Source organism: Acanthaster planci, linkage group LG15 (genome assembly GCF_054643075.1).
Source record: "Acanthaster planci isolate LZ-2023a linkage group LG15, COTS_SCS, whole genome shotgun sequence".
In the NCBI taxonomy this organism is placed as follows: Eukaryota; Metazoa; Echinodermata; class Asteroidea; order Valvatida; family Acanthasteridae; genus Acanthaster; species Acanthaster planci.
In genome coordinates this window covers 3,445,229-3,466,705 of record NC_141791.1, presented here as the reverse complement: position 1 = coordinate 3,466,705, position 21,477 = coordinate 3,445,229, and the positions used below count along the sequence as shown (strand labels likewise).

General features: G+C 44.1%; 1 protein-coding gene across 2 annotated transcripts in view; it reads right to left on the bottom strand.

Moving 5' to 3' along the window:
* The window catches only part of LOC110989137 (uncharacterized), a 56,190-nt gene extending 35,552 nt beyond the window's left edge, over positions 1 to 20,638 (bottom strand). The window contains exons 1-30 of one of the 2 annotated variants that reach the window (XM_022253283.2): positions 20,516 to 20,638; positions 19,945 to 20,060; positions 19,153 to 19,488; positions 17,803 to 18,129; positions 17,058 to 17,135; positions 16,676 to 16,729; positions 16,303 to 16,332; positions 15,854 to 15,946; positions 15,411 to 15,482; positions 14,341 to 14,385; positions 13,897 to 14,001; positions 13,279 to 13,401; positions 12,878 to 12,991; positions 12,437 to 12,547; positions 12,062 to 12,193; positions 11,487 to 11,615; positions 11,177 to 11,299; positions 9,962 to 10,258; positions 9,260 to 9,436; positions 8,537 to 8,587; positions 8,208 to 8,351; positions 7,561 to 7,803; positions 5,401 to 5,601; positions 4,427 to 4,552; positions 3,455 to 3,745; positions 2,697 to 2,879; positions 1,976 to 2,011; positions 1,503 to 1,664; positions 1,073 to 1,366; positions 225 to 662 (exon numbers count right to left, since the gene is read on the bottom strand). In XM_022253283.2, the coding sequence (XP_022108975.2) occupies positions 225 to 662; positions 1,073 to 1,366; positions 1,503 to 1,664; positions 1,976 to 2,011; positions 2,697 to 2,879; positions 3,455 to 3,745; positions 4,427 to 4,552; positions 5,401 to 5,601; positions 7,561 to 7,803; positions 8,208 to 8,351; positions 8,537 to 8,587; positions 9,260 to 9,436; positions 9,962 to 10,258; positions 11,177 to 11,299; positions 11,487 to 11,615; positions 12,062 to 12,193; positions 12,437 to 12,547; positions 12,878 to 12,991; positions 13,279 to 13,401; positions 13,897 to 14,001; positions 14,341 to 14,385; positions 15,411 to 15,482; positions 15,854 to 15,946; positions 16,303 to 16,332; positions 16,676 to 16,729; positions 17,058 to 17,135; positions 17,803 to 18,129; positions 19,153 to 19,488; positions 19,945 to 20,017 (4,588 nt within the window). In that variant the 5' untranslated portion in view covers positions 20,018 to 20,060; positions 20,516 to 20,638. Of the gene's footprint in view, positions 1 to 224; positions 663 to 1,072; positions 1,367 to 1,502; positions 1,665 to 1,975; positions 2,012 to 2,696; positions 2,880 to 3,454; positions 3,746 to 4,426; positions 4,553 to 5,400; positions 5,602 to 7,560; positions 7,804 to 8,207; positions 8,352 to 8,536; positions 8,588 to 9,259; positions 9,437 to 9,961; positions 10,259 to 11,176; positions 11,300 to 11,486; positions 11,616 to 12,061; positions 12,194 to 12,436; positions 12,548 to 12,877; positions 12,992 to 13,278; positions 13,402 to 13,896; positions 14,002 to 14,340; positions 14,386 to 15,410; positions 15,483 to 15,853; positions 15,947 to 16,302; positions 16,333 to 16,675; positions 16,730 to 17,057; positions 17,136 to 17,802; positions 18,130 to 19,152; positions 19,489 to 19,944; positions 20,061 to 20,233; positions 20,304 to 20,515 lie in introns of those variants that run through there. The other variant, XM_022253284.2, reaches the window with a different exon arrangement.
* Between the last annotated feature and the right edge of the window lie 839 nt (positions 20,639 to 21,477).

The following is a 21,477-nucleotide window of genomic DNA, read 5'->3' as shown; positions in this document are numbered from 1 at the left end:
CGTTCCATCATTTTAAGGTGCTAACTTGTTTTGCTGAGCAAGAGTTAAATGCGCTTAGCGAATTTGTCATGAATTTGTCAAAACGCAGTCCTGTAGTTGAAACATTAGATCCAAACCAAAAGATTTCTGACAAGGACGGCACTTTCTCAGAATTTCCATTAAATTCTTGTAGGTAAGGCTCAAGAGCTTGTTGTGAGCATTTTCCACAGTTCCAACCATCTCACCCGTCTCGCAGTGCTCGCCTGAAAATGACTCGTGGCACTGACAAGCATATGACAACCCATCCGAGGAGTCATCACAAGTTCCGCCATTCTGGCAGGGGTCTGAGCTGCAGGGGCCCAGGGCTCTCTCCTGCGGCGCCTGCGCCCGGCAGGCGTAGACCAGATGGAGGTACCCGTTCTTGGGCCGGCAGGAGGCCTTGCTCAGGGCTGATGCGTAGAAGCTATCATAGACTGGGTAGAGGCAGGTGCGGTCGCCGTTCACGCAGTACGAGTGCTTCAGCCTCTGCAACTTCTTTGTGACATCCAGCAGGCAGTCCGGATAGTCGGTGGGGTCGTTCGCCATCGGGCACACATCCTTCTCCATCCGTCCGTACAGGGCTTTCAGGACGTACGGCTTCATCGGAGCAGGACAAGTTACTTTGCCAATTCTGCTACAAAAAACTGAAAACGAACAGGAAGATGACAGAAAAAAACCTCGAAAGGAAACAATTCTTGCAAAGAGACAAATTCAACCTGCACGCTCTAAATGCGGTTTGCACCAGCAAAAACTATGTACAGAAACTGTGTCCAAATTCACTTTTTGCCAGGTAACGCACTGGCTGTCGCTGGCAATGATGCACACACCTATGGAATGGGGGGGCTTCTGCCGGTAGTCAATATCATGCATGCCCTCTTAAATCCATGGCGTTCAATTTTGGGCACAGCTTTTCATGCCGCATTGCACTGTCCTTTTGACTGAGCAGGAAGTGAGAAAAGATAACAATATTTCCTCCTTTAAACTGACACCCGTTCGACTGAGGAGTAAAAGGAATCTTTCCCCAAAAGTTTATGCCTGCCGGACAACGTCGCACCTTTGACGTTCCCCATGCAGATGCTGTCGAAGATCCACTTGCCATCCCCGCCCACCGTTCTGTAGGCAAAGTAGCGGACGTTCAGGCCTCGCAGGCTTCCGTCTGTGAACGTCAGGCTCTCCCCGCCCAGGGTCAGCTCCAGCTTGGGGCTGACGAAATTGAGGGTGAAATTGCGGGGCACGGTGGAACCGGGCGGGGAACTAGTGAAGGACTGCGTCTGTGGAGTACCGCAGTCTTCCCTTTGCGCATTGTAGTTGCAACGATAAAAGTTCACGTGGTTCCCGGACTCGATTTCTAAATGCAAAGCACGTGGAACAAATAATCTTTAAATATGTCACTACCGGGATAGTTTTGTGTATGTAATGAAGGAAAATTATACCGAAATTGCACAAGAAAAAAGTTTTAATTGAGCAATTAATTTCAATTTTACCAATTTTGTAGTAAGCGCTGGCAGACCCACTATACACCCCAAGTTTCAGAATTGCAGTTCCCACGGTCTGCACGCTGAAATCAAAGTTGGAAAACGTCTGCTCTTCGTTGATTTTACGATAGATTTCTCCATCTGCTGTAGTGACTGACTCGCATTCTTGGTCTAAAATGAAAATCCAAGTAACAGGTCGGTGACTTCAGCAACCTACTTCATCATGTTCGCGATCACACAAAGAACCTTGGCAAATTTCCTTTTCAAATAAACTTCCAACACGATAAACACACCAGGAGCAGCCAAGAAAAGAGACTTTTCCGGACGTTTCTCTTACCATGAATAAGAAGACTGTAAGATGTCCGTGGCAGCTCAACAAATCCAAAACTGCCTGGCAACCAACTTTTTAAATCTTCAACTACTCGACCTCTCCCACTGTTACAGTCCTGAATATAATCAAACAATGAATAGAGTGTGCATACCTGTGGAAATTTCACGGGACTCGGACGATGCTTGCTCTGCCGACAAAGAAAAGAGTCAATGCTTCAGTTATTCAACTTGAAACGGAACATTTTGCATGGACGTACAATCTTGAAAGTCTCAATCCCGAACGAGGAAATGAATTTTCAGTGCTAGTGAATATTTGACAGAATATGGCCGATTCACAATGCAGTACGCCACCAAGAGGTTAGCATGGAGAGGCCTTTTCGTAGTGCATTAAGGGATAAATGGTTGGCAAAGTCTCATTCGCTAACTGCGCTGTGTGCTAAAAACTTGAATTTTTCCCGAAGTTTTGTTTATTTGGTTGAACATTCAAAATTGTAAAGAATGGGTGTTAGGTAGTCCAGATAATGGTTTTGTGTCGTGCAAGCAACAGCTCAATCAATCAAATATCCCCAAATTACGTACCGCAAAGTGCACTTAATCGAGGCAGCACGTCAACAGTAAACTTGAAAAACGGCTTGTCTGCAGCAAACTCTTGGTGGCGCACTGTATTGTGAATTGCCTGCATTGTTCAAATCAACCAACCGTGGGGATAATTACGAGTGTCTTTTCATCAAAAAGGTCAGTGTGCTTGGGAGAACTCTCCCTTTGGGCGGTATCTTAGAACTCAAAAAGTGGAAGAGTGTGGGTTTGCTTCACGTAATCTTTGACAGTCACAGCTGCAGGTTTTCCCATTTTTTCTTGGTGCACCAAACCAACCTCCTTGGCACATCAAGGGCCCCAGTTTGACCGTGCCGTATTCCCAGCCGTTGTTGTCGCTGACGTCGCCCGAGCGTATGGCGGAGACCGGGAGCGCACTCTTGTCTGTCAGGTAGCCCTCGTCGGAGCTCAGACTCTGCGCGTTGACGTCGCAGTTGCACTTTTTGCTCGGATCATGACAGCCTGGAGACGGACACGTTAAAAAAAAAGAGAAGCTTCGGAAATCAGAAAACAGTGGTTTACGCGTACATAAAGGAGCACTTTGTGTACGACAGGACTGGTAAGCACTGTAGTTATTTTTGATATCAATAACTTATATTTCTTCCCTTTTTATTCCATTCTCATCTTTGTTGGTGTGTCATCAAGTGGAATATAGCAGACTTTTTGAGGCACTTGGTGGCAGCAAACATTCCCGTCGCATGTGACCTGTCCACCTTTTTTTGCCTTTAAACTAATATGCATATGCTCCAAATTACAAGAAAGTTTCGCATTTGTGTAGTGGACAGAATAATTTAATGCAATGGACGATGACCGCTCCATCTGTCACCTCATACAAGTACTCTCACCATGGCACTTATAATCATTCATTATTTCTACACCGGCCTCCCTTGGACAGTCAGGTAGTACAACCCAAATGAGAATTCCATGACTTGCAACCCAAATGAGAATTCCATGACTTACAACCCAAATGAGAATTCCATGACTTGCAACCCAAGTGAGAATTCCATGACTTGCGATCAACCACGTCCTCTCCTTACTTTTATCGGCGAAGCACTGGCAACCTTCCTTGGTGTCTCCCCAGTAGGTCATCTTCTCCCCCCGCCGGGACTGCCACCAGGTGTAGACCTTCCCCGTCACGTCGTCGTTGTGCAGTGAGCCGTGGCAGCCGTGACTGATGAACTGCTTGCAGGAGGCGGCCAGAGTCGTCAGGGCCTGGAGCTGGGCCTGGGACGGCCCGTAGCGGACGGCCCGAGCCCAGGTGCCGGGCTCCTCGTAAAAGCCATCAATGTCCAGAGTGCGAACGGCATCGGGGTAGACGACAGTCACTCCTAAAAACAGACGAGTCACAAGCAGAAACTATGTCATCACAAACTTACACTTGGTGGTACTCGAGTGCAGTCCTTTGACACACAATTAAAAATTTTTAAAAAAAGGTAATTCTCATTTTCAACAGTTACAACAAAGCGCTGCGTGCTTTACATTCAGTGCATTTCTGTTTTCACAAAGTGACTCTTTTCTGAACTTCCCATGTCCAATGGTTTCCAGTTGCAATTTTTTTTAACCCTCTGGGGCTGTGTTTGTTTCACAAAAATCTGGATCACAATCGACGATCCGTCGTGACATTTACGGACACCAAACCCCGCATAGTGGATGGTGCAAACCAGCGTTAGGATCACTGAACAGACAGGCTCCAAGTACACCATGCAGTGGACCGGTGCAAAGCCCTTCAAAGCGTTTGTCTCTAAAAAGGAGTTATCTGCTTGCAAGTTAGTTCGTGAAAATCAAGGTTATTCTACAACTCGTCAGTTTCTGCACTGCACACGCACACCTCTCTGTCAGTTCCAGAAACCCACAATGTTTATTGTGAAGTGTCTACACGCAGTACACGCACTTTAGTTCTTGAAAACAGCGATGATGAAGATCATTTGAATTTTGGGTGAAACTAAGTAGGAATACCGTAATTTGAGTTTTTTTTTTCAACCGAAGTTGCGGTCTGTACTGTTCCCTACCCTCTGTTCCGGACATGTCACAATAGACGTAGAATCGGTCCATGTTTGGGTACGGCTTAATGTAATAGTTGCCGCTCCGTGCTGCGGGGTCAGCCCTCTTGATGGCATCGCACGAGCTGAGCTCCACTGAGAAAAAAAAGGTAAATCATCACAATGTGGAGGAATAGTCCTGGGGAAAGCGAAGGGCCAGGTTCCACTGAATTGTTGAGAACACAATTTTCTCCTGACGGAGCCCCCTTCCACGGGCCCACTTTCCTGATGCGACAGAACAGGACTCTGCACATACCCTTACAGGTGTATACTTGTGGGGTATTTCCTGTGTTCTCATGTACAAAACTCCCACACAACACGGACAAAATCTCAAATCACTGCCATTTCCACCAAATTCAGTTTCCTGGGTTGGAATTTCAACCGTATGTCCCTTATATAAAACACTTCAATTTGCGACGATGAATGGCAGTTGAAAATGCCTCCTTTTTGAGTAAATTTGAAATATCTATTTTGTGAAATTCTTGTGGGGTACCAATTTAGTACCCCATAAGGATCAAAACTGGCATTGTGGGGTACCTTCCATTGTTCCGGTACCCCACAAGGCACCATGTAGAAGCGCACAACTGTTAGCACATCTGGGCTGTAAAATTTGACAAGGCAAGCAACTATTTCTGTGTAAGTTAAAGTCTTTTGCTAACCACAATTTAACTGATGTCCTAATCCCTGTGAAAAACACTGCCTCTAGATTAAGCTAGTACAATTTTTTGGAAAGATCTCAGCACCTTCCAAAACATTCAAGCAAAATCTTACGAAAGGACTTCTTGAGAACTGCCACTGATTAGTCCGTTAAAGACGATTCAATAACATTTTTTGAACAGTTTCCAAAACCTCTGGGACAAAATGTTTCAATATGGTAGCTGAAAGCTTTACACAAGAAAGGGCACATTCGTCAACAGGAACTCCAATTTCACTAGGACACTTACTCCGGGTGGCGACGGTTTTCCCCGAGTCCTTCCAGCATCTGAGGGGGCCCAGCGTGTAGTAGCCTAATTCGTCACTGCCTCCCGTGTCGCCGTAGCGCAGCTGCATGACGGGCAGTTTGCTCTTGTCTTTCAAGACGTCCACGTCCTTCCGCAAGACACCGTCGTCTTTGTCACAGACACAGTTGTTGTTAGCCAGGCAAGCTGTCAAGGAAACGAGCAGCGCTATGTAAGTCACGCCGTCCTACTTTGGTAAAATGATGTAGCTCTCTTCATGTACATTTCGAGAAAGAGCAACTGAAATATTGACCCTGTTGCCGTCTTGTCCTTTTGGTTTTTGAAGGTCGTGAAGATGTTTTTAATGTCCTAGCGACCCAAGAATTTGATATTTTAGAAAGAATACATGCTTTTTTTGGAAGACTTGCAAACAGATGCAAGTTAGACTTGCATCATTTGTCTGAAGAAAAAAGTCTCACAGACGATTTGTTCATGTTGAGATACACATTATATCTTCAAAGCACTTCATTTCTCGGCTGTGATAATTTCAGAATCAGAAATAGCGCCCTCGCATTACCTGGATATCATTTTACCACAATAGGGCCGTGCAACAGTAGCGTAACATTTCAAACAATTCTGATGGATGCCGTTTTAATACTACTTTACGATTGGCCAATTCGGTATTCAAACATATCCCTGTTTGGTGCACCCGAGGCCAGCAATACATGCTGCCCTGCCAGCGCATGCATCATTCTCAGATGGCCTTGGCCTTTCTGAAACACCCAAACCGGCCCACTGTCACAAGCTATTAAAACTCCCTCACAAATCATCCCAGCTATGAGTTTACTCAAGTGGACCGCAACAGACGAATTCCTTCGTCACTGCTCAATCCAAAGCTTCTGACCAGCCTGGGGTCCATTTTTCAAAGAGCTGGGGCCAATTTCATAGAGCTGCTTCAGCACAAAATTTGCTTAAGGGCAAAAAAACCTTGCTTAAAAGACAAAGGTTACCAGCTCAAAATCTATGTGATTGTCACGCAAACCAAAAGACAGGTGAATACCATTCCAAAACAATAAACATCACAAAGACTTTTGGCTGGTAACCTGATTTATCAAGCAAAGTTTTTCATGCTTAAGCAAATTTTGTGCTTAAGCACCTCTATGAAATTGGCCCCTGCTAAGCAGAAAATCCGGCTAAAACAATTTATGTGGTAGGCAAATGTCAGCCACGAACCAGCCACAGCAGATAAAAACTGTTGTGACGAATTGTCACCGTTTTAAAGAAGAGAGAAAAGTGCCCCAAATCGTGACTTTTTTCAAATTTCTGTTTTTTTTTCAAAATCAGCAAGGCTAACTGCTGCCTACAAGGTGGTGTAATCATTTGTTACCAAATCTACTCAAATCAGCCAAATCACGATGATCTCCACGGGCAAAAGGCAACTTAATCCACATTTACCACTTTCATGAAGAGAGAAAGTAGTCCTCCACAGACATGGAGGTTACCATTAAAGGGCAAAACCGTGGGCAAAATCCATTTTACCATCTTCAAGAAGAGACAAAAGTAACTCAGGAAATGAACACAAATGTAACAATTTGCACCTGGCACTTGCCAACACGGACCGTTTTCACAAAGAGACAAAATGCACACGAAGTCCAACGTTTTCGCGAACATGACAAATGTGTTTGTTTACAAAACAAACAATTGTAATTGATTCCTATAAATATCTTTTGTGGTTTATGTGTCATTTAAGATCTGATCTTTAATGAGGTAGCTTATTTATAGTCAAGTGAAAGTTAAGTCTTGGGGAAATGATTGTTTGCAAAAGAGACCAACGTTAAATGCGGTTTTCTCGAAGCCGGGATTTTACTCTTTGGATAGACTTCTGTCTCTTGGTGAAGACAGTGACGAAATTGCCCGGTAACGTGTTCTTGCTCAGTAAATATTTTCTCTACGTAGCAAACTTTGTGTGTTAAGCAGCTCTAAAGATTTGGCCCCAGCATCAAGATTGACTACGTCAAACCTCTGAGACCTAGAAACAGCTGGAGAAGATAATCGAGGAAAGCAGAGAAGAAGGAACTGGATTAATTTTGGAAAGAGATCTAGACAAGATGGCCAAGACCCAAGTCCTGCGTGGAGGGCCTATGCCCCTCGGGAGTGGACAGGGTCTCGGGTCTGTCTTCTCGTCATCAAACGACATCCACCAGTGGTACTGCACGCCGCCGACGCGAAACGCCGACCGCTGGCACTCGTAGGTGAGCGACTGCTCGCAGACGCCTGACACCGCCTTCAGGTTTTCTATCTGCCTCAAGGTGGCGCCGTAATGGATGTCCATGCTGTAGCTGCCGGGCTCCTCAAAGTTGTTGACCATGGTCCGCTCGTTACTCAGCTCGTGGTGAACGAGGGTGACACCTGCGCAACGATAAAAAAAATCTCGTTACCCTGAGCTGAGGAACTTAACTCTCTTGATTTGTTGAGTAAAGGCTATTTCTTGATTACTCACGTACGTTTTTACTTTGGGCCCACAAAATTAGGACTTAAAAAAAACCAAAGGCATAGCAACCGACTTTTGATATACAGCCAAATGCCATAAATAATGACTTTTGAGAGTCATTTGAACATTATTTGTTTGATATTTCTTGCCCCAACCTCGTATTTTTCACACATCCACAGAGCGATATTTGCGACCTAAACAGGTCCTGCACACAGTTACCAAGTTCCTGCTCAACACGCACAGGCTGTGCCTGTGTACACAGATGGACTCATCGTCCAATTTCTGGAGAGTTCAAAGTATCAAGTTTTCAAGAAATGCCTACCGTACTCCTGGCTTTGCATGTCACAATGGACAGTGAATGGCTTCTCTCCTCCGCCCCCGTCCGGATCGATCAGGTACACGCCGTCCAGCTCGTAGCCAATCTTCTTGTAGTCGTCGCATGTCTTCAGAATTTTGCCGCGGGGATCTGCACCATCATGGAAAATAGTTACAATGTCACTTTGTCAGCAAAAGCAAGGGTTCAACGTGTTGTGCCAGTTACCTCAGTCAATAAAGGCATCAGAGTTGCACTTAAGCCAATAATTGCTGCTTCAAAATTTATTTCAAATGAAACATCCATGTGAAATGCACACTTGTTTTCGTCCAACTTACCACGAGCTAGCATTTGCATTAACACGATGAAAAACTGCAGGGTGTTGGAACCTGAAAAAAACCCGACAAACTTCTCGATTTATTAAATGTACAAACACGGTCAAAGTGTGCTCAAAGAAATTTATGAGCACTCTGGCTGAAATGGACAATATTTCACACAGGATTGATAAATACCTGAGACAGTTTCCTTATCCAACCACTTGCAACATGACTGTGTATTAACACGCGATAATGCTTGCTGCCATGTGATAAGGCCCACTACGTAAAGCACGCTCTGGCACCTGGACACAAGACAGTTTAATCGACTCCGATTGGTCAAGAGTCTGTGTGCACGCGGCAAGCAGAACTTGCCACGCGCGTGCCGAGTCCATATAAGGAGATTCTTCTGGACTACTTGCACAAGGAATATACCATCAAATGGACGGGGGTGTTCAGGGAAAAGGAAGTAATATTCTTGAACAAAATCCTGGGAAATTAATCGTATATTGATTTCTTTAGACTCTGTGACTAAAATGGTATTTACGAATAGGAATAAATATTTGTTTGGTTAAGAGAATGAAGGCCTGCGGCTCGAGAATAAGTTGCATCCATTATCCTGAGCCGATTTTAAACATTTAAATGGAGTGCCATGAGTGAAATCTTTTTTCAACAGAAAAAAGCCCTAAATGACAGAACTTTAACAAAACTTCTACGTGGGGAAAAAAATCATTGAAGAACACTTACTGAGATCACCGCTGCACTTCAGAGGGCCAACTTTGAGTTTGTCCTGCCCCTGTTGGGCGGCAGGTTTCTTAAAGACGACCCGACGGACGGGAAGGGTGTCTTTGTCGGTCAGGGCTCCCCAATCGCTCGTCCCTTGGCCGTGGTCGCAGTTGCAGGCACTTCCTTTGATGAAGCACGCTGAAGTGAAACGATGCAAAGGAACCGAAAGGGGCATTGTATGGAGTGAGTTACAGGCTAATCCTCATCGCGCAGCTTAGCCAAACGCAAGTCACATTTGGAACAAGATCACTTCATAAAAGTCAAGTCGGGAACCATACACAGGCAGCACGGGCAGCGCAGGTGGCTAGCGCACAAAGCATTTGCCTCTCAACAACACAGCCTGGGTTTGATTCCCAAAGTCCAGTCCATTTTAACTGGGGCAGATTTCACCGCAAGTGTTTCATGACATTGCATCTGCTTCAGTTTCGCCTGAAGTATGAACCCACCTTAAGACACCTTTACATGCCTCAGGTCGACCAACTTGTGGCTACATCCTTCATTAATAAGATAAAATTAAGAACAATAAAACTACGGAACAAAATTTACTAAAATTAGTACAAAAAAAAAACCAACACAAGAATATCTGGAGTTGTTGACCCCAGAAGTTCAATATTTTGTAAGCTTACCGATTAAAGTTCAGAGTGCTCATTAATTGAGACCCACCATTTGTTAGTCCGCAGTGGCACTTGCTGACGCCGGTATCCACCCCACCCCAGTTGTCTCTCTTCGTCCCGTCCAGACTCTCCCACCAGATCCGCGCATCTCCGCCCACAAAGTGGACCGACTTTTGGATGCACTCATGTGACAGCTCCTGCTCGCATGTCTCCGAGACGGTCCGCAGGGCGGCGAGCTGGGCTGGCGAGGCACCCTCGTACGTGATGTCGACGTCCGCTCGGTCCTCACCGGCCGGGTATGTCGCCACAGTCGACTCCTCGCGATTGTGGTTGATAATGGTTTCACCTAAATATTTTGTTCGACATTAACAGTAAGCAATAAGAAATAATTGTTCAGTGACAATAGGAAATAACCACACACAATAACAAATTCCAAAAACACTTCTTTGAAAATATGAGATGAAGTTTTTATCGCATGGTCTTGAACACTGCTTAATTTGAATCTACACTACCAGTGTGTCTAAACACAACGAGATTTCCCCAAAGACTGCAAGAAGTGCGGCTATTGACTCCGTGTCAAAAAAATGGGTCTACGGCTAAGGCTAGGTCTTTGCCAACTGGAAATGCATGGGCTCATTCAGTCAACAGACATAGCCACTGGTCTGTGGTAGCACATTGTGAGGTAGGCCTGATGCATCTGCCTATTTGAAATGTGGCCGACACAACAGGAAGGAACCATTTGGTTTGGGTAAAATCTTTTGTACGCCCTCCAAATTTACCCACTTCAAATTGCGCCCCCTATTGTGTCCGCCACGCTTCAAATAGGCTTAATTAACTAATTACAATAACATCACTGTTTTCTATGGCAACGGTCAGTACAGCTGTAGTTGTGACCGGCACAAGTCACCAGGCTGATTGCCTGCAAGAACGAGTGGACAATGGCGATCAAAGGGATGTCTTTCATTCGTTTGAATAACCTGCATTAGGACCTGGGGCTGGACAGCTGACAAATGGTGAAGACCCTTATGTTACAAACGGCAAATGCCCAAGCGGACCAAGAGAGGGCGCAATTTCCCTAGCAACGGAGGCTCCTTTGCTGGCTGCTGCACTTCGCTGGTCCACAAACGACTATGACATGCAACACATTGCGGTCGCGTAACTACCAACAAAATGAACACTCCCTACCAACGTGGCTTTTTTCAACCAACGAGGGGGTGCTTCTGCTCAAGGTGGATACCAATGAAGAACGTAAACAAAAGCTCACCCTTGTCCATATCACACTGCACAACAAACGGCTGTTCTCCTTTATTGACTCCATCGGGGTCGATAAGATATTCCTTGTCGTCAACAAAGCCATACATCTTGTAGGCAGCACAGGTCGGCAGGGCTAAACACAGGAAAAATGATCAACAGGAAATCTGGAAAAAGTCCTCATCATCAACGCTGTGTTTGCACATCAGTGAAAGTGGCAACCAATCAACACACATTACTACAAAAACATGTTCAGTGATGCCCAAAATTGTTTTAAGAGAACAGATGACCGACGTTTTCACTGGTAATCTGAAACAACTCACTCAGGAACAGCATCTTCCTTCCCTGGTACTCGATCAGGGTGAACGGCAGAGTGATGAGCTGTGTGTTGCCGCCTTCCCCGACGATTTGGAATTTCATTCCAAACTGAGTTGACGGTTTCGGCATCACATCTACAGAGACATTTACAAAAATCTTTCATCATACATAGACCAATATTATAATTAAACCCATCTACTCTGTAATCTGTAAACAATAGTGCAAACATAAAATGATGAAAACCTTAGAAAGATTCTTTAGCGGATTTGTCTTTGAGGAAACCACAAGGCCAGACACAAGAAACTGGGTGAATAATGAGAAACGAATGCTTTCGTCACAGTTCATTGGAAGACGTTGTGACTTGAATTCAGGCTGGAGGTCTGTTGGTCTGATGATGGTCTTGTGACGGTCTTGCGTCGCAAGGATTTTCCCCGGAAGGGGTTTGGGCGACGTACTTTTTCCCAGGGTGGGTGGGGGGGGCTTCAAGTGGTCTAGACTACAACATTGGTTTCTGGCACAGAAAACTCTTGCACATGAAGGGGAGTTCAGACCACGCAAATGTACCACTGCTCTGACTTACTGAACACAGACGACAGAGTACCCTCAAAACCGTTGTAGCTGACGTAGAAAGGGATTTTGATGTCTTGAATCTGTTTGGTCGTCTCGTCGTAGAACCTCAGCGGTATTCTCAGGTTGTAATCTTGCAGCTCAGCTACAAAGAGAAAAACATGAAAACAATATGTTTAATTCTGTTGGTCCAAATGCCACTTTCAAAACTGTTCCAACTACCAAGTCCACAGTTGAAAAAAATTTGCAAAGATATGCTCTCACAAAATCCAAATGACCTAGAAATCCTGATATACGGCTGATTACAAAATGGTCATATCACTGGCCTCAGGCCGGCGGAATCACTAACAGTTAGCACGACGCTTACAGAGATACAAAGGAGACTTACATCGGAGCTGTTGGTTCATGTTGGCAAATGTCAAGAGGTAGTCAATAATCTGCCGGTTGCCGCCATCCAGGAGAACTTGGAAACTTGATGAGGAGGGGGATGGAACGGTGACTGCAAGGTTAGAAAAAAAAAAAAAAACAGAAATTTGGGTTAAGTTTTCCTGAGCTGGTCATAGTGGAGCAAGGAACGACGCTTGGCATTCCAGACAGAATTTGCAGGTGTGCTGCTGGGCAAACGATTTGTGTGAAAACCTAGACGATTTTAACAATAACATTTGCCTCTTCTTTGAAACTTCTCGGGAACTTTGTTTGTGGGGAAAACTTGGGACAAGTAGCTGGGTTTTCAGCCATGATCCAACTGCACATCAACTGCACTGTCCGGCTCTTTGTACGCTGCCGTGAAACGGCCTCTTCGAGCAATTCACGTCGACCAGAAACTAACCGGTCTTTCCTGTGGTGGCGTCCACCTCAGTGATCAGCTGGTATATCGACGGGAAGAAAGCGGTGAGACCCTTGCCGATGGAGAACTGGAAGGGCGGAGTGATGTCCGACGGTTCTGTGGGTGAAAAATCAGAGAGAAAAAAAAGGACATTCAGTTGGACAGAGCAAGTTGACAGCAGGATTGAACTCTGGAAGAATGCAGTGACTAGCACCTGGAGCTAACCGGCCTTATGCGGTCCCACGGTGACAGTTTTGGGAAGTTAAGGGAAAAGAGATTCTGAGAAGTGTGAAAGCTACCGATTAAAAGTGAATTACTCTGTCAACAGACCAGTAAACAACTCTTCCTACATACTCCCAGCAGGACCTGAGTAACTGCAAGATTTTCGTGAGGTGAAGACATACTGTTGTACATGTTGTAGAACGTGAGCCCCTTGTTGAAGTCTTCAATCAGTTGAGCAAATGTGAACTGCTCTGTGTACTGGGTTAGCTTGCTCAAGTCGATCTTCATCAAATACTCAGCACCACCTGGGGATGAAGGAAGACGAAATGTGCTAAAAACAGACAGCGCTTAGGACCAAATAAGGTCAACACAATGCCTCTGGTAACAAACCTTGGATCCCCGGGGCAGCACCTCTGAGCAATTGAGGCATGTATCGCAAAGACAAATAAATAATATAGCACATTCACGGCCTGATATGTGGAACGAATGAAACAGACGATAATTCCAGAGTTAGTGGAACTTGGAGAGTTATGGTGCAAACAGCAAGGGCATCTTTTTCACACAAGAGGGTTTCAAATTTAGGACTTGAATTTGACCACAGACAGCGTATCTTTTCAGAGTCAAGGGGGCGCGCTATTAGGCAAAGACATTTTTCAGGGAACTTGAAGGGGCAGAACTCCCACGACTAGGTTCAAAATGGTGACCTGTGCAACCTTTGAGTCACAGATGGCCTAAAACTAGATTACGACTAATCAGTCACATAGACTGTCTGTCTGTCAGTCGGTATGTCTGTTAATTACCAGAGGTTTCTCCGGGTGACAGTGGCTGCCAAGTGAAATACTTCTGTCCGTTGGAGTCTGTTTTCACGATGATCTTCATGATCACCTGAGTAGAACCTGGTGAAACTTCAAAGGAATCCGAACCACAATTGACATGAAAGTGTGAAGGATTATAGTGCTATCAATTCATTTATTCATTTGACAATTCATGAAAGCTCAAAATAAAATCTTGAAATCATTTTTAAAATTGTGAAAACTCTTTTAAGCAGGTATTTCAAAATAAATCCAACTCCGTTGGCAACTGCCGATACCCAGTTTTGTCCATCGGAAGTTATGTCACAGATAAGATCGTTTGCACTTTTTAAAACTCAGCTCTAATAAAGTCAGTGATGTTTACAGAAACTTTGGTTAACCACGAGCCGACATTCAGGAATAAACGTTTTTAAAACCTCGCAGAAGAAATACCTCCAACAGGCCTGAAGATGGAGGCAAATCCTTCGAAAGGCTCTCCTGAAGGAAAGGCAAAGAGAACTTCAGTTTCAATACGGGTTTCTGGAAAGTTGAAACTTCGTTTGTAAACACACGCAAAGACACAAAAGAAGCATGAAGGCCCTGGCATGACAGTACAGAAGACGCTCTATTGAAATCCAAACAAACGTTTGCAGGAGGAAAAATCCACTTTAATTTCATGAATAACACATTAACGTGATGTTGTGGACCAAAAACTTCTCGATTCAAGACCCGACTTGACAAAAAAGAGTCGATAATTTCCACAGCCAGTTTTGAGTAGAATCTTGCACAATGTCAATTTAGCAGCCTTCAACAGTTTTCATCCGCATTGATGTCCATATTTATCAGGGTGCTAGCCTAGGCCCAATCTCACAGAGCTGCTTAACAGTTAGTAGAGAAGTCGTACTCACTTCAGCAGGAAAAAATGGCTAACCTTAAGCACTATTTCACGATGGTGTTTGGCGTTAAGTACTAACGGTTGCGAGGGCATAGAGATTTCCATTGTTACATTACTTAAATTTATGCCAATCTTTCGTCCAAGATTAGCATGCCTTTGTGCTTACAGCTGGGGCCAATTTCACAGAGCTGCTTAAGCATAAAATTTGCTTTTAAAGTGCAAAAACCCTTGCTTAAAAAACAAAGGTTACCAGCTCAAAATCTATGTGATTGTCGTGCTAACCAAGACACAGGTGCACACCATTCCAAAACAATACACATCACATGGAGTTCTGGCTGGTAACCTGATTTGTCAAGCAAAGTTTTTCATGCTTAAGCAGCTCTATGAAATTGGCCCCTGCTTACGGTCTCCATGAAATGCGTGGAGCCTCATGAACTTGGGCACTGAGTGACGCCTCAAAGAAAAGAGTTCAGTTTGCTCTCTTTAACACAAACTGAAACAAAGATTACGGGGGGGGGTGGCTGGTTTTAAGACTCATCGTGTGAGATTGAGTCACCCGCATTCTTTCACGGTTTGAACCCACTTCAATGTTCTCACAATCATTCACTGAATCTTAGCTACCCCTTACCTCCCCAAGTGAAGCTCCTCTCTGTACCGTCGGGCCTGGTGGAGCTGATGCTGCCCTGGGCTGTAATTTTACCTGTGGACGTTGGGAAGAAAGACCTTCTCTGAATCAAACTGCCACCGCCGGGGGAACTCCTGAACTTCTTTCTGAGGAGTTGCACCAACCTTAAAGCAACATCTCTTTGGATCACGACCGACTCACATTTTTCTTGTTAGGAACAGAATAACCACAGTGTAGACCATTTGCTGCCTAGCCGCTTGATAAAAAAAGGGAATATTCTGCTCTACTTTGCAAGGAGGGATAAACACTAGAAGGGTCATTCTATAAACTCTATGAGTTCTGCCACAAAAGGCTCCAATTCGGTGAATCTTGCCCTGACGAGGCTTAAATTGAATTTGAAAGTGAAGATGTGCTAAGAATCGATGAAACTGGACACCAGTTCTTACCCGGCTTTGGGGCTGGGAGGCCACCGTTCCAAATGAACGATTTACTGCCAGATTCTCCTTGAGATGCTCCAATGCTGCCAGAAGCAGAAATAGCTGGGAGCAAAACCAAGAAGTGAGAGTCGCTCGAAAAATAACAACAGTAAATTTAACTAAAGAAATAACGATTTGAGCTAGAGGATTCAGATGCCAACACGACTGTGCCACTCTCTGCAGCTCTTGTGCGAGAATGTAAAATATCCTTGAACCTGCAAAAACACGAATTGTTTGAAATGTGGCACCTCATGCTTTTAGTTTGGATAATTCAATGTGGCCCAAGGTAAATTACACTTTATTAACAATCATGGCAGTTTGTGGGTTTTCTAAAAAGGGTAACTGATGGGACAAATCAGGTTAAAAGTCACAGGTGATCAAACTTGTCAAAACAAACAATAACATCTTTTCATGGTTACCTTGTCCGGGCTTCAGAAGGCTGAAAATTTCTAGGTAAGAAAGGAAAAAAAATATTATTTCTCTTGTCTTGTCTTTTTTTAGTTTTCAAACGCAACGTCACTGCAGAGACCGATTTGGGGGGAATCAACCCATTCAGACAAAAATTATGCATATTATTCACGGTGATGACATTCAAGTTTTGAACCTGTACTGTTGAAAAATTTGAGCATGGGGTTAGAAACAGTAAATAAATACTACTCAAATGACCCCGGTGCGTTACTTTTTGTGGTATTTGGCTGTTGTGCCATTTGGCTTCAATATCTTGCCTTTTCGAAACTCAAACTTTCCAACTGAAGTAATACCAACTCCAAGTGGTAAATTCAAGGTACTCACGGGGGCCACGTGGGCGTGGGGCGGAGGTCGTCTCCACAGCAGGATTGCCATTGGCTGCAAAATCACATTTTGTCAAAAAGTTACACTTCTTCCAAATGATTTCTAAAATTGTTAACGCTGTAAAAAAAACCGGTAGTGAGAGCAATTAACTTTTCTTCAACTTAACAATCCGGTTAACAAAAAAATCAGAAACCGTTTTGATGGCGCTGATTGTACGCTGCTTGAAGTCAAATAATTAATTTGAAACTTAGAAGGAACATGCTACAGTTCATTTTCAATGAACGGCAACAAATCTGCGCCATGTCGTCACAAGATTCATGTGGGCAACGGTGATAAAATTTGCACTATGTGTGGATGAGTGATCTCTCCCCAAGGAACTTACGTCCTGGTCTCTCAGGTCGGGGCCGCTCTTCCTCAGGGAGTTCGCTTCCCTGAGGCGTATCGCGCTCGTCTTCTTCGTCTGTATAATCATCAAAGTTTAAGAAAAAACGAAAGGCGTCAAATAACCACTGGAGGTCCCGTAAGTGTTGCCTGAGTTGTAAGATCTGGTTGGGTAACACTGCCGGACACAAATCCAGTTATAGACCAGTTATAGGACCCGCCACAAGTGAGACATTTTTGCTTACAGATCATTGGAAAGCTTGTAAATTTGTGATAGTTTAATGATGGTCTGATTGATCATACATATCTCCTTAACTTTTTCCCTATGTGGAGTCCCAGACCGCTCCTTTAGAGCGCCATTCATCTTAAAGACCCAATATGTCAGCTTGATCTATGATCAAAAGCCTACATGTACGTAGAGCTGTCCTGACACACTGTTCACTCCAAAAGCCACCAAATTACTGCCTACTATGTTGGATGTGATCCGTCGACTTGAATGTTAAAGCGAATGATAAAAATTACAAACCCTACAATCAGGCAATTTTGTGAAATTAAATTAAAAAAAAAAGGAATGTTATTCACTACCGTTAACATCAAGTTAAAATGCATGGACAGTAATAAAAATATTAATGAACAGATTTGCATAGCACATTTGCCCATGGATGCAATGTGCTTCAGTAAAGAAAGCTCATGAAACACGCCAAGAACACCCATTACACATCACAGCTACACATGTCATCCATTACCTTCTTCTTCAGCTTCTGTCGAGACGCAGACGTACTGCACCGAGAGGTATTTGTTGGTGTTCAGACAGCGATCCTTGAACTCTTGGGGGCCCACAGGGACCGTACACTCGTCCTTGCCGCGGCATTCCAGGCACACGTGCTCAAAGGACTCCCCCGTGTCGTCGTCGCAGAAAATGTCATCAATGCCAGGCCGGTAGGTACAGTTGACGTCGGAGCCCTGCCGGCCGTAGTTGGCGTCCAGGATCTTGATGACTTCCCCTGGGTTGGGGCACTCCAGCACCAAGTCGGTGCCATCGCACGCATACTTGGTGTTGTACGTTGGAGAGTCTGAAATAAAAATTGACATTGATTTCTTGAGTCATGAAAGGACTGTAGAACACGTCAATTTGGAAAGAGAAATAAATATTCTACAAACAGACACAACCAATTTTTCCTCCAATTTACCGATTAGCAATGTTAAGTTAAAGCATAAACATTTAGCACGGAAAATATTGAGGGATTCACATGGGAAAACACAATTTTTCAGACCATTCAATCATAATGCAAGCATTTGCACAGCCTACAGGATGTCAAGCGGCATTCATCTATCTTATTGTACCGTACATGGAACTTTCACCAGGACTCAGGTACATCCAGTCACACCATGAAGGTGGTCACACTAGGCAGTAGGCCTAGTAGTACCATGACTAACTTTACTATTACTAAGTACTCAGTCATGTCAGCGTGTGCCAGGCCAAGTTTCACTGTGGATTGCATAGGAAAAATAGAGGGCCTGCATGGAGCGCCCTCCCAGAGGCCATGCTTTGTTATTGAGATTTAATGACAATGAACGCACAAAAGATTCCCACGAGCCTATCCTAGAGAAAGAAAGGAATGCCCTCTAAGTTTAATCATGGAGGAAGGAACACCCCCTCCGTTTCAACCGAACGTGGCGTTATAATAATTACACGCAGGCCCCGGCAGAGCAAGGAAACATGTTATCATGGTTCTCCATAATAACCGAATATCTATAAATTCATTTAAGATATACCCTCCGAATGTACTGCTTCGAGCAGACAATAACAGAATTTTCTCAGGTTACCAAAATGAAGAGCAGTGTTTCCTTGGATTTTGTCATTATGTCGCGACACCGCGTACCTGTTTCAAGTTTCCCGGAAGATTATAGTACTGTACTGAGTTTTGACAGAAGAGCGCCCTCTATAGTCTGTCCAGCTCTATTAAATTAACCAAAGGGGGACCCTTGCCGAACAACTCGTACCGTCGAGGAGTAGTCTTGTCCTCAATGGTCCTGCCCATCACAATTATTTCAACATAATCACAGAGCAAAGAGCTCAGTATATTTCAGGGTACCTCTTGGATTGCATTCCGACGGTGTCTCGCTGCGGCAGTAGTACTCCACCTGCAGATATTTCTTGATGCTGTCGCACGCCTCCCCGAAGACGGAATTAGCCGCCTGCACCTCGCAGGTGTGGTTGCCGTCACAGTGGCGGATCGTCTCGAAGTTGGACTTGTCGGCCCTGCAGGGGGCGGGGAGGGGTGCCATCAGGTCCTCCTGGCAGATGGTTGGATTGGCACGGCCGTACAGGGCGCTCCACACCTTGATGAACTTCTCTCCGCAGTCCAGGCGGAGAATCTCTCCTTCGCAGGCGTATTTAATTTGCATGTTGACGAAACCTGCCGTGGTTCCTGGACGGGGTGGAGCCGGGGCGGGTATCAACGACAAAATACATCTTTATTTTTTAAATAAGTTTGAAAATGTTCGTTGGAAGCAATCTCCTGTCTTTAATCCTCCTGTAACCCTTTCATAAAATTAGCTGACAAGACGAGAGAAAGAAAACCTTTCTTTTACAGTCTACCATCTCGATTTGTAATGTCTATTTTAGCGCAATTTGTGACCTTCTTCCCGTGAGAAACCATCAACTCATATTAATTTCCCTTCCTATTTTGTCGATAAACTGGCTTCGATTTTAAAACAAAGAGCGTCTTGCTTGATAGTTTAAGAAAATATGCTTAGGGCACGGGCTGGAAAAGGCCAAACGTAATTAAAATTCATCAGAACTTTGCCTGTCAGTTTGATCGAAAATGAGCATCATTAACTACTGTCGAACGATAGAATAATGTCGTTTTTATCGATGTACTTACGGGCAAGAGCGATCAGCACGGCTGCCAGCAGGAAAGTGCTGGGCTTGAGTCGGGACTTGTCCGGCGGCATCATTGCCTCGTGACGCTGAGTTGAGGGACAGGCGTCACTTGGCAAGCTGGAAGAATTAATAAAATTGATGTCATTTTCCTTATTTCGTGCAGTGTTTTCCGAAAACACTTCGCTCAGATCATGGAATCGTTCTGATTCAATTCAATGCACATCTAAATTGGCCGACAAGTTAAGCTCTTTCTGTTCAACAAAGTGGTTACAATTAATAACTGTACTCACAGACAAAACCACAAAAGCCTATCGACGGCATTTATTCGTTCAAAGTATCTGAAGATTGGCGTAAAACTACATAAATCATAGCGCTGAAAATGTCTAGAAAGGGATGTAACAAAATCGATATATCATCCAATCGATGGAAAAATAATTCTCATAACACTGCACGCACAGTCGAGCAAAGTAAATTGCCTCGTTTATTTTATCCCTTTCGATATCGTTTTCAAAGTAAATAATATTTACTTCATCGTGATAAAAAAAAATGGGCGAAAGAATGAAAATTCTTACCTATCTTATTACTCCCAAACGCTCAAAAGGAGAAATGGTTATAAATTGTGAAGGGTCCGTCCTTTCCGCTGTGTTGATGGGTGAAGCAATACAAAATTGTCGCTGTGCTGAGGCGGACGTAAGTTGACAGGTGTGGGATAAAGACAGTGAAATAATCAATATTCATTCTTTGTTTTTGATTCCAAACGAATCGATAAATGCCCTATTGTGTTTGATAGTGAATACATTGCATGCTTTATACCCAGAAAGAGATTTGGATGGTTCATTTTTAGTCAATTGGAACTTTTAAATATGATCGTCAAGACAGTTATGACGAATTTGCAAGCTTAGGAATTAAGTTTTAAGCTCGTCCTGAAGATTAAGCATTTTGTGATTTTATCACTTTTATGACAAAACTACCGTTTTCCAACCTGTTCATATTTTCATAGCCAAAACTGTACGTAAAACGGCATGTTTGGGTCACTTATTCCGTATTTGAACCACCCTGATAAAGAAATCCCTTCTAAAAACTGTTCCCCCAATTTGGATGGGATGGTTCGTCAAGCCTTGAAATCGAGCCTTTCAGGGAGCGGACATACTGCCCGCAATAGAAACTGTCCACATTTTTATGACGAATATCCATAAAATATGTCAATGGGCCTTGGACGCGTCATAATGACTGTAATCAATAAAGGCAAACAAATCTACAGCGTGAACTGGTGTCTTGTTTCTCACGGGGATTACAGAGTTTTTTCCACTGAAAAAAATCAACGACGGCCATGGTAAAATTAGTGCACCGCCCTCTGTTGGCCTTCTCGACACAGATTAGATTTTTTTTAAGGAGGAAAAGTGCAACTGATACGTCGGTCCACTCATCGAATTTCCCAAATAAATATTCTCCCCTGTCGGATAGTAGTGGGATAGGTTGTCAGACTTCTAACTAGGTTAGACAGTCAGCACATAAAACAAAACTTGCCCAGCTA